At 42.6% G+C, this 12,384-nt stretch overlaps 1 protein-coding gene across 1 annotated transcript in view; it reads right to left on the bottom strand.

Moving 5' to 3' along the window:
- Nucleotides 1-4,595: 4,595 nt before the first annotated feature.
- Nucleotides 4,596-12,384, bottom strand: part of KLHL30 (kelch like family member 30) — a 114,794-nt gene continuing 107,005 nt past the window's right edge. Inside the window, exon 8 of the mRNA XM_069727745.1 lies at nucleotides 4,596-5,043. Coding sequence (XP_069583846.1) covers nucleotides 4,786-5,043 — 258 coding nt within the window. The 3' untranslated portion in view covers nucleotides 4,596-4,785. The remainder of the gene's footprint in view (nucleotides 5,044-12,384) is intronic.

Below are 12,384 nucleotides of genomic sequence, written 5' to 3' on the forward strand. Positions count from 1 at the left end.
GAAAGAGGAGAGCAGGGGCAGAGATACAGTTGTGCTCAAAAGTTTATATACTCCAGCAGAATTTTTGCTTTCTTGGCCTTTTTTCAGAGAATATGAATAACACCAACACTTTTTCCAATGGTTAATGGTTGGGTGTAGCCATTTATTGTCAAACTACTGTGTTTTCTCTTTTTAAATCATAATGACAGCCCAAAACATCCAAATGACCCTGATCAAAAGTTTACATACCCCATTTCTTAATACTGTACATTGCCCCATTTAACATGAATGACAGCTGAAGTCTTTTGTGGTAGTTGTGCATGAGGTTCTTTATTTTCTCAGATGCTAAAGCTGCCAACTCTTCCTGGCAAAAAGCATGAACTGCCCGCTTGAGATCTCACCAGAGTGGCTCGATGATATTGAGGGCAGGAGACTGAGATGGCCACTCCAGAACCTTCACTTTGTTCTGTTGAAGCCAATGACAGGTCGACTTGGCCTTGTGTTTTGGATCATTGTCATGTTGGAATGTCCAAGTACGTTCCATGTGCAGCTTCTGGGCTGATGAGTGTAAATTTGCCTCAAGTAATTGCTGGTAATGGGATGCATTTATCTTTCCTTCAACTTTGACCAAGGCTCCTGTGCCTTTGTAGCTCACACATCCCCAAAGCATCAGCGATTCACCTCCGTGCTTTACAGTAGGAATGGTGTTCCTTTCATCATAGGCCTTGTTGAACTCTCTCCAAATGTAACATTTATGGTTGTGGCCAGAAAGTTCAATTTTGGTCTTCTCACTCTGAATTGCCTTTTTCCAGAAGGTTTGAGGCTGTCTCTGTGCTGTTTTGTATATTGTAGGTGAAATACTTTGTGGCATTTGCTCAGTATTTGCTTGCTTCTAGCAACTCGACCAGCCCATTTTTCTTCAAGTGCCTCCTTATTGTACATCTTGAAACAGCCACACCGCTAGTTTTCAGAGAGTTCTGCATTTCAGCTGATGTTATTTGTGGGTTTTTCTTTGCATCCTGAACAATTTTCCTGGCAGTTGTGGACAACATTTTTGTTGATCTACCTGACCATGGTTTTGTTTTTTACAGAGCCCCTGATTTTCCATTTATTTATCACCGTTTGAATGCTGCTGACTGCCAGTATCAATTCCTTGGATATCTTTCCTGTTTTATACAGTTCAACTACCATTTGCCATATATCTGTTGACAATTCTTTTTCTTTCCCCATGACTCACAATCCAGAAACGTCAGTGGCTGGAGGAAAGATGCAAGAGTCTGTCTGGATCCCAGAAACTCACTCAGCTTTTATGCAAACACATTGATTACAAGCAAACAGGTCACATGTGAGGATGTTACCTTTAGTAGCCATTCAAACCCATTTGTGTCAACTTCTGTGCATGTTGTCAGGCCAAAATCACCAGGGTATGTGAACTTTTGATCAGGATCATTTGGATGTTTTGGGTTATCATTATGATTTAAAAAGAGAAAACACAGTAGTTTGACAATAAATGGCTTCACCCAACCACTAACCATGAGAGGAGAAAAGTTTTGGTGTTATCATTCATATTCTCTGAAAAAAGGCCAAGAAAAAAAAAGGGATACAAATAGTAGTCAGCAGTTTGGAGACATTTTCATGTGTACAATCAGCATATACCATGCATTTATTGTGTTGTTCATCAGAATTGGACAATTCCTTGATACCCGCTGATTGTGCACACATCTAGGCAGCCTGGTGTGTGGGGCTGTAAAATTATCGGCACCAGTCACCTCCAATGTGGTGGTAAGTAGAGCCAGATAAACTCTTTAATTAAAAATATCTGCATTCAGGCAGCTATCGGCTAAAATATGTAAATCTTATATACCCACCATCGTGCCTGTTCTCCCGCTGGTTTAAGTAGTTACAAATATCTGTATGTATGCTATACAGTTCTTTAATGTTACAAATTAACGTGAAATAATTTTAATTTTCTTTTTGGGTGTTTTGTCTAATCTGTGTGGCTGGTCAACCCTACCAATCAGTGGCAGTCTTCAAGATTATCTGGTTTCCTGTATTTTGTCTGACGATATGACAATGTATTACAAGCCCTGGCCATTTTCAGGAGGAACTCACATGACTTTGCACACAGATCATTATTTTTATTTTGACAACAGAATTTTTTGATTAGAGACAAAAAAGTACCTAAATGTATTGCCAGCTGCGGTAATCTATGGAGGCCTACCGTTTATTTGTAATGACAAAATTGGAGAAATGTTCTGTGCCAAAGAATCTACCACTAAGCTCTCTCCAGATGATCGAAAATTTGAGGTATTATCCATGATCATCCAAGTGATTATTCAATCAGCATTTTTCCATCGTATAGACTCCGTATGTCTGGGCTTATCCAGGCTTGTAATGTTTACATGCAGTGATAAGCCATATTGGCTAGTGGACTTATTCTCTATAAACAGAACATATATTTAATCCCAAAACACCTCTTTACAGAACCGAAGCCAAGAATTCATTACATTCTCCATAACAACAATATGGCAAAAGTAAAACCATGTAATTAAAGGGAACCTGTCATGTCCCCAAACGCAATAAACCTACATATATGTTTACTGAGCGATGAATGTAGCCGTCCTGTGCATGCCTCTATGACCCAAAACCGGTGGCTTTCAGTAGAAATATACAATAATTTTCTTCCGGTTGCCTCACTTCCAGCAAGGCAGCCGGACAACATTTTAACGCTATTTATCTTCAAATACTCCCTGTATCTGCAGGTTGGTAGCGTTTGGGGACATGACAAGTTCCCTTTAAGGCCATGTTCACACAGTGCGTTTTTTTCTGCGGAACCGCAGCGTTTTTGCCGCTGCGGTTCCGCAGCTGTTTTCCATGCAGGGTACAGTACAATGTACCCTATGGAAAACAGGAACAACTGTGCACATGATGCGGGAATCGGGAAAAAAAGCCGCGCTGAATAGCCGCGGTAAAAAAGAAGTACCATGTCACTTCTTTTTTCGGAGCCGCAGCGGTTCTGCACCCATAGACCTCCATTGTGAGGTCAAACCCGCAGTAAAACCCGCAGATCAAAAATATATCTGCGGGTTTTATTGCTGTTTGTGGTGCCGAACCGCTGCAGCAGGAAGTGCGGGGAAGCGGGCGGAAGTGCGTGGGCGGAGTGTGGCTGCCCTGATCCCACTCCCCCATGCTCCGATGCCCCCCCCGTGCTCCGATGCCCCCCCCCCCCCCCCCGTGCCCTAATCTCCCCCCCCTTATACTTACCCGGCCTCCCGGTGTCCGTCTGGCCGTCTTCTCCCTGGGCGCCGCCATCTTGCAAAATGGCGGGCACATGCGCAGTGCGCCCACCGAATCGGCCGGCAGATTCGTTCCAAAGTGCATTTTGATCACTGAGATAGGTTATATCTCAGTGATCAAAATAAAAAAAATAGTAAATGACACCCCCCCCCCCCCCCCTTTGTCACCCCCATAGGTAGGGACAATAAAAAAATTAAGAATTTTTTTTTTTTCCACTAAGGTTAGAATAGGGTTAGGGGTAGGGTTAGGGTATTTTCAGCCATTTTAACCCTAAAAAACTTCCTAGAAAACACACAGACTCTGCATAGAAAACTGCATCAAAAAACGCACCAAAAAAGCACCAAAAAAAGGACCTGCGTTTTCTGCAAAGAGCTGCGGTTTCAGTCCTGAAAAAAAAAAGGAGGGAAATCAGGAACGTGTGAACATACCCTAAAGGGGTTTTCTGGGAATAGAAAAAAACTAAATAGCTAAAGGAAATTTCATTATAAATAAATTCCTAAATACATTTAATTAGCAAATCACAATCTTTTTGTCTAGAGAGGTCATTAGTATAGAATTAAAATGGCTGCCATATTGTTTCCCTAAAACAAAGCTGTCCCAGAATGTTGGGACAGTGGCCTGTGACAGTGAGCAGTAGGAAGCTCCAACTTCCACAATGTGAAGAAAGATGCGTTCCACTAGTACTACCAGAGGTGCTGAAGTAAGAAAAGGCCGCTCAAACTTCCAGGGCCCAGCAGCAGAGCCTCCTCAGACATCTGTTCTAACATTCTAGCACAGGTTCGTGTCAGTGTAACAAGGCGGCCGCCATATTGATTCTATAGTGATTAACTCTTCAGACAAATCAATTGTGATTTGCTAACTAAATGTATTTATGAATTTATTTAAAATGCAATTTCCTATAGTTATTTTTTCTATTTATGCGAAAACTCCTTTAAGGAAATGCAAAAACATAACCCTTAAGGCACATATCTTCCGATTTTGCTTGTTTTTGAATTGTAAAAAAAGCTTGAAGTAATAAACACCACATATTTATATATAAATCAGCCTGCGCTACATACTATATTAAAATTATAAAAGTTAAAATTGATAAAATGTAATATATTAACCTTGCTGTTCTGTTCGGTCTGGGGAGACCTATTTTGAACTTTGGTATTTTTTGGGGTGTTCAAGATGCGGTTCTGAAACTTGTGGTTGATTGACTTCAATGAGGATGGGTCGGTCGGCCACGGGTTTCAGAGCCGCATCTTGAATATTTTAAAGAATATTGAAGTTCAAAGTCGGTCATTTTTGACCAACAGAACAGCAGGGTTAATGTAGATCAAGCCATAATCCATAAAAATGCAATTCGCCTGGAAATATTCTCCAGTGTAGGACTGACTTGGGAAATAAATCATTAAACTTGTAAGCAATTTTGTAAGTGAATGAAAATGGTCGGCCTCAGTTCTGTGTCAGAATCTTGAATTCTATAACCATTAAAACATTAAAAAAAATAATTTTGGTAACTTTCAGTCAAGCTTCCATCTCTGATTGTCCTTGGAATACACTTGTCCAATTGGAGGTGTCCATAAAGATGGCTGATGTACCGTGGTACATCCAACGGTTTGGCAAAGCACCTTCTCGAGTCCAAGTGTCTGAGCTGCTGTCATATGACTCCATCACCACGTTGTACTCTCGAGCCATGCCATGCCAATGCCCGCCTGTCACGTACATCCTAGAACCAACAGTGGTCATGCCTCCGTTCTCATGAAGAGTGTGTAATAACTGTACCTGAGAGTGAAAAAGAACAGAACATTGACAATCATTTGGTCCTGCTTTTTTATTTTTTTCACATTGCCATGTCTGGAATTTGACTTCTATGCTAATCATTATATCTCTCCATATAACCAGTTTCACACATTTCACTTTGGACGCAATGTCCAGACCGGCCTTGGGTCTCCTGACCTGACATCAACAGCCTCATAGGCATAGAAAGGTGCATATGAAGTTTGTGAACCCTTCATAATTTCCCAGATTTCTGCATACATTTGACCTAAAACGACATCAGATTTTCACACAAGTCTTAAAACTTGATAACTGGAACCAAAATCAAACATGTGAGTAAAAAATACAAGATTTTGTCTAATTTTTATTGAGTAAAATTATCAAATATCACATGTCTTTGAGTGACAAAAGTATGTGAACCTATGCTATCAGTAGCTTTTGTGACTCCCTTGGGCAGCAATAAATGCATGTCAATGTTTCTGCTGTCTGTTGATTAGTCCTGCACATCGGCTTAAAGGAATTTTAACCCATTCCTCTTCACAAAACTGCATCAACTCATATGTTGGTTGGTTTTCTCCCATAATCTGCTTGCTTTAAGTTCTATAGGTCTCTCTTTTAGGGAGCAGTGGCTTGTTCAATGTCCTCCTGATTGAGAGCTCATGAACATTAACATTAGCAAATGTGACAGAGGCCTTTAGTTGCTTAGAGGTTGCCTTAGGTTCCTTTGTGATCTCAAGGAATATTATGCACCTTGCCCTTCAAATGATTTTGTTGGTTGACCAATCATGAGGAGCATAGTAATGATCTTGAATTTCCTCCATTTGTACACAAATGTGTACAAATTTGTTACAGTAATTCCAAAAAGAAACCGTGTCATTTAGCATCGGTATAGTAGTATGAGCGCAAAAAGAACAAAACACCTGGAAAAATGAGGGGAGGTAGGTTGGGATGTGGATGATAGATGTGGATGAGCGTATGTTGTCCGCAAGTTCCAGATTTTGAAAAATTTAACATGAGTCTCATTAAAGACACTTGTAAGTTGCTGATTGGTCTTAGAGTTATCTACATGGGCTAGAAATTCTGGGAATTTCATATGATTTTTTTTTGCAAGCATGGGCTATCTTTTGCTTCAATATTAAAAAGAGATAAGTGAGTCTGTACAGAGACCAAGCGAAAGTGGATGATGTGTGATGCAATAATGCTTCCCACGGGTTCCAAGTCTGGGGAATATGGAATATAGTATGGGATAAATTATATATCTGGCATCAGAAGCAAGAGAATCGTGGCCAGGACCACTACTCATTCATCATATCCCCTTTGGAGGAGCACCCTCGAAATAAAGTTATCAGAGTAACCAGGGACCATGTGTGCTATCCATGTAGGAACCATTTCAGCACATGAGGACTTTGCATGCTGATTCCATAGTATCGGAGTGTATGGTAGAGGGAGAAATCCATGACCCATGCATTATTCCAGGAAGCTGTCGTGTGTGCACAAAAAGTTTGCCTCCCATCTACGTACATAACTGTGTATGGTGTGAAGAGGACCAAAAATGAATATAGAATGGATATTAGATATTTGGAGTGTAGAGATGATTGGCAAATACATTTAAATGATTTAAAATTGTATAGAGGGTCAAAACCAGGCAGGCAGCTTGACATCAAATGTTTTACGTGCAAATATCGAATATGTTCTAAATAAGGGATTAAAGGGAACCTGTCAACCCCCCCGGCGTTTTTAACTAAAAGAGCCACCTTGTGCAGCACTAATGTTGCACTCTGTCAAGGTGGCTCTTTTAGTTGGGGTCCCTTCCAAAGCTGCAATATTCATTTTTTTAATTAGCCCGCCATACCTGTAGTCTGTCCGGGGGGCATGTCTCTTCCCCCCGGACACAAACGCCTCCCAGCTATTCCTCAACCCCTCCGGGCACCACCTCCTCTGCAGTCATTAAAGTCTCTTTCGGGCATGCCCAGTTTGTGCTGCCCTTCAACTCCCATCACATGATGGGAACTTACAGCGCAGACGCCTGGGACGTTAATGACTGCAGAGGCGGCGGTGCACGGAGGGGCTGAGGGATGGCTGGGAGGCGTTTGTGTCCGGGGGGAAAAGACATGCCCCCTCGGACAGACTACAGGTATGAGGGGCAAATTATAAAAATGAATATTTCAGCGTAGGAAGGGACCCCAACTAAAAGAGCCACCTTGACAGAATGCAGCATTAGTACTGCACAAGGTGGCTCTTTTAGTTAAAAACGCCAGGGGGGGTGACAGATTCCCTTTAAGCATTTCTCTCAGTACCTCAAAAAAGGCAAGGACTGAAAAGGAAAACAGTGAACTTTCTGAAAGTCATTCCCCTGCCACCACGAAATAGATGTGTAGTCATCTGCACTGGGTGGGTAGGCCCTATTAGCCATAGAGATTGAAGGGGACTTGAAAAGATGCAAGTTTACCCAAGAATATAAATACATCCAAAAACTTTAAAAGAATATAACATTAAAGGACTTAATGTGGAAAGCCTAAATGTTGGGGAAATCAAAAGAGAGGTAGATGTAATGTAGAGGGTTGCGCTATGATATCTGCCAAATAATAGTGCGGTAGGTTGGGAACTTTAAGGTAATCATCTCATTTATGCGATGTCAGGGTGCGGAAGAGAATACAGAGGTGTCCGATAGATTCCTATGGAACATTCATGGATTCGCAAACATCCAAGCACCATTAGATATGAGGCTTTTGAGTTTGGGTCAGAAGACCTGCAGCTGGTCTGGACATTGGGGTCGATACTCGGACGGCTGCAACTGGCCAAACTCTCAATATGCATAGCATCAAGGAAAAGTGAGTTATTCTCTGGTTTTCAATATCTCTTTCATGGAGACTCAATAATTCCTGCGTTGCACCCCTACAGGGGTAAATTATAGTGTATCAGATAAAACATCCTGGACTTATCGGTTGTGCAGCGCAGGGGTCCTAGATGACCCAGGCTAGGTGTGTGTGAAATTTAACTGTGTATCTTGCTTGCATTATCAGGTTAACTCAGGTTCTGTTTTTAGTAAAAAAGTAGTTCCATGACTGGTCGAGTTCTGGGAGAGACCACACCGATACACGGTCTACAACTTGGTGTAATCGGCAGGACACAGCGATTGCCATGGAGGGGAAACAATCCCTTATTGCCAGTGGACCTGGCTCAGGTGCTAAACCCGCCAACCACTGCTTCAGTTCCGGATACCTTCCAAACGGGGAGCTGTTACAGCATTTGCCAAAATATGATGGTAAAAATATGACATTGCAAGATTGGACAGAAAGGGTGCCGAGTGTTATTAAAATGTGCATCTTGGTCCCAGAGTTGCGAGCAGAGAGAGCATTGAATGCCCTAGAGCAGTGGTCCCCAACCTTTCTGACCTTGAGAGCCACATTCAGCTTAGAGAGAGGGTTGCGAGCCACATTCAGCACTGAGAGAGGGTCACGAGCCACATCCAGCTCCCACCCCCTTCAAAGTAGTGTTAACCAAAGCCCTCATTACAGGTATAATGATAACCAAAGCTTTTGCAAAGAAATCACTCTAAAGCAGTAAACTGAGATCCAGGGGTTCCCACAATACCCCCATTCAGTATTCTCCCATCAATGACTCCCAACACACTGTCACATCCAGCTTTGAGCACCTCCTCTAACAGGCAGTACCATCTTCTTGCGTACCATGCCTAAAACATCTCTAAACCTCTAAGACCAGTAAATGTGCATCCAGATCTTCACTACTGTGCAGGGCTACTCACAAAATTCGCAATTTTGAGATGTGTTCTTCATACCAGTTTGCGAGACATGGACCTAATGCACCAAGCTGGCAGACAGTCGCGAGCCACAATTCATGGGACCGCGAGCCACATGTGGCTCCCGAGCTACAGGTTGGGGACCACTGCCCTAGAGGGTGATGTCAGACCGGATCCCAATGCAATATAAGCTTTCTGCGAGGTGGATAGGCTGTTGTGGGATCAGTTCTTTGCCGAATAGGCCAACAAAATTCCTCCAGAACAGGTTGCAGGAGATGACCTGGAAGACCGCACATTTGACGTTTTACTGGATCTACCTTGCTGCAATAAAGAGGGAAGAAGAGTCCATGCCTGTGACCGAGAAAGCAGTGAGTAGCGCTTAGGTGATGGAAAGCCGGACGGGATCTGAAGACTCGGACATTTTGAAAGATGTGATGCAGGCTCTGAGCACAGAACTGAAAGATCTTGGAAGTGTCTGAGATGGGGATGAGACCAGTCTGACTTCTGGAGACAGCACTGTCCCCCCGAGCTCCTTCATCTGTACCGACTTGGCTGCGGAAGCCAAGAATCTTTCCATTCAGGGGGCCCTTGAACAACAGAAGGATGTGAAAGCTGCCGTAATCAGCCCACCAATTCTGGCTGTAGTCTACAGACTGGTAAAGAATCCCATACTAGAGTGAAACGCTTATCAGCAGAGAAATGGTCAGTTTCCTGCAATTGGAAGCAGTGGCACTTATCCCTTACGATAGGTGTCACTAATACCTACCAGAAACTGTCAGCACAGGTACAGTGCCGACCATAGCACACATTGACTGCTGTGTTGATAATGAGCGCTCAGAGCAGGACTGATAGTGGGATTCACTAGCTGTCCAACTCTTGAGTTCTCATCATCAGAGCAGTGGTCAGTCAATGTGCGCCCCAGATGGCACTGTGCTATACTGTATGCACTGAGAGATGCTGACAGTTTTTGGAATGGATAAGCAGCTCTCAGTAAAAAGAATAGTGAAAATTGGAGAATAACTAGTTTTCCCCTGACTGTATGCATCATGGGAAGGTTTGGTCAGCCAAGCAGAGAAACATGGGAATTTCCAGGCGTCGACAGCAGTCATTCAATGTGCACACTGACTGGCACTGTGCTAATAATGTATGCACAGAGCTGATGACAGTTTCTGGAAGAAATAAGCATCTCTCTTATTATACCCATTATAAAATAATACAAATGTTAGTGATAAATCCTCTTGAAGTTTGTTGAAATTACAAATTTCACAATATAAACTGCATTCATTACTAAAGTAGTAGTAGCAAATTATGCTCTGTACGTGGGAAAAGGCATCGCTTGCTGATTGCTGGATGTCTGACCTCTGAGAGCACCAATGACCCTGAAAACGAGGTTTTGCAGCCCTCCATCTTGAATGGAACACAAGTGTGCATGTTCAAATCACAATACCTTCATTGTCTTTAGGACAATGCTGGAAAAAGCAACATACAGCACTCTGCTATTACCAACAGTACTATTGATATGAATGGAGCAGAGGCTGAGCATGTGCACCACCTCTATATTCAAGTTGGGGCTATTCTATAGAGAGAGTTTAGTTTGTGATTTTTGGAAAATCCCTTTAAAAATATCTCTTAGATCTGATGAGGCTGGTGTGCGAACTGTGAAAATCAATGTAAAATGGTGATATCATAGTTACAAATGTTGAAAAAAGACCTAGGTCCATCAAGTTCAATCTTTCTTCAACAATTATACATTTTTATATTTTATAACTATACCAATTATAGTAAACTAGATAGTGGCCCGATTCTAACGCATCGGGTATTCTAGAATATGTATGTAGTTTATAAAGTTTTCAGAATAATGCAATTTATACACAGTATTCGGCCGGCCGGGCGAGACCAATTAGCGAAGCGTGGTTCAAATTCTGCGCCAATTCGCGGCCGAACTGCGCCTGTCGCTGATTGTTCGCGGCTGGCCGTGACCAATCGGTGAAGCCAGGGCCGACTTTAGGTTTTTGAGGGCACCGGGCAAAAGAGTCTCAGTGGGGGCCCCCCTCATTAACACATACCACGATTCATGATGCACAGATACAGCAGAGAAATATACCACAGCCCGCGTAGCATATAACAGCCCACGTAGCATATAGCACAACCATGTAGCATATAGCACAGGCCACGTAGCATATAGCACAGCCACGTAGTATATAGCACAGCCCACATAGTATATAACAGCCCACGCAGTATATAGCACAGCCCATGCAGTATAACAGCCCACATAGTATATAGCACAGCCCACGCAGTATATAGTACAGCCCACGCAGTATATAGTACAGCCCACGCAGTATATAGTACAGCCCACGCAGTATATAACACAGCCCACATAGTATATAACACAGCCCACATAGTATATAACACAGCCCACGTAGTATATAACAGCCCACACAGTGTATAACAGCCCACGTAGTATATAGCACAGCCCACGCAGTGTATAACACAGCCCACGCAGGATATAGCACAGCTCACGTAGTATATAACACAGGCCATGTAGTATATAACTCAGCCACGTAGTATATAGCACAGCCACATAGTATATTGCACAGCTACGTAGTATATAGCACAGCCAACGTATATAACAGCCACGTAGTATATAGCACAGTTCACGTAGTATATTGCACAGCTCACGCAGTGTATAACACAGCCATGTAGTATATTGCCCATCTACGTAATATATTGCACAGCTACATAGTAGACAGCACAGCTCACGTAGTATATAGCACAGATTACGCAGTATATAACAGCCACGTAGTATATTGCCCAGCCACGTAATATATTGCACAGCCCACGTAGTATATAACACAGCTCACGCAGTATATAACACAGCTCACGTAGTATATAGCACAGCGATGTAGTATATAGCACAGCCCACGTAGTATATAGCCCAAGACATAGTATATAACACAGCCCATGTAGTATATTACACAGCCCATGTAATATATAGCAATGTGGGCACCATATCCCTGTTAAAAAAAAAAAAAAGAATTAAAATAAAAAAATTATATACTCACCTTCTGGCGGCCCCCGGATCCAGGTGAGGCATTTAGCGATGCTCCTCGCGACGCTCCGGTCCCAAGAATGCATTGCGGTCTCGCGAGATGATGACGTAGCGGTCTCGCGAGACCACTACGTCATCATCTCGTGAGACCGCAATGCACGGCCCGGAGCGTCGCGAGAAGCGGGAAAGGCGCCGGAATGTGAGTAATGATTTTTTTTTTTTTTTTTAATTATTTTTAACATTAGATCTTTTTTACTATTGATGCTGCATAGGCAGCATCAATAGTAAAAAGTTGGTCACACAGGGTTAATAGCAGCATATTAATAGCAGCAGGGTTAATAGCATATATATATAGATTAATTATAACCCACAATATTATGTGTACTGGGGAGATCGTCCAGCCCCTTTTTTTAAAGCTGTTATACTGTCTACCATTACTACCGCTTGTGGTCGGCATTCCACAGTCTGACTGATCTAACTATGAAGAACCCTTTCCTATTTAGCTGTAGGAATCGCCTTTCTTCTACCAGTAATGAAT

The sequence above is a fragment of the Ranitomeya imitator genome, chromosome 5 (genome assembly GCF_032444005.1).
Source record: "Ranitomeya imitator isolate aRanImi1 chromosome 5, aRanImi1.pri, whole genome shotgun sequence".
Lineage (NCBI taxonomy): Eukaryota > Metazoa > Chordata > Amphibia > Anura > Dendrobatidae > Ranitomeya > Ranitomeya imitator.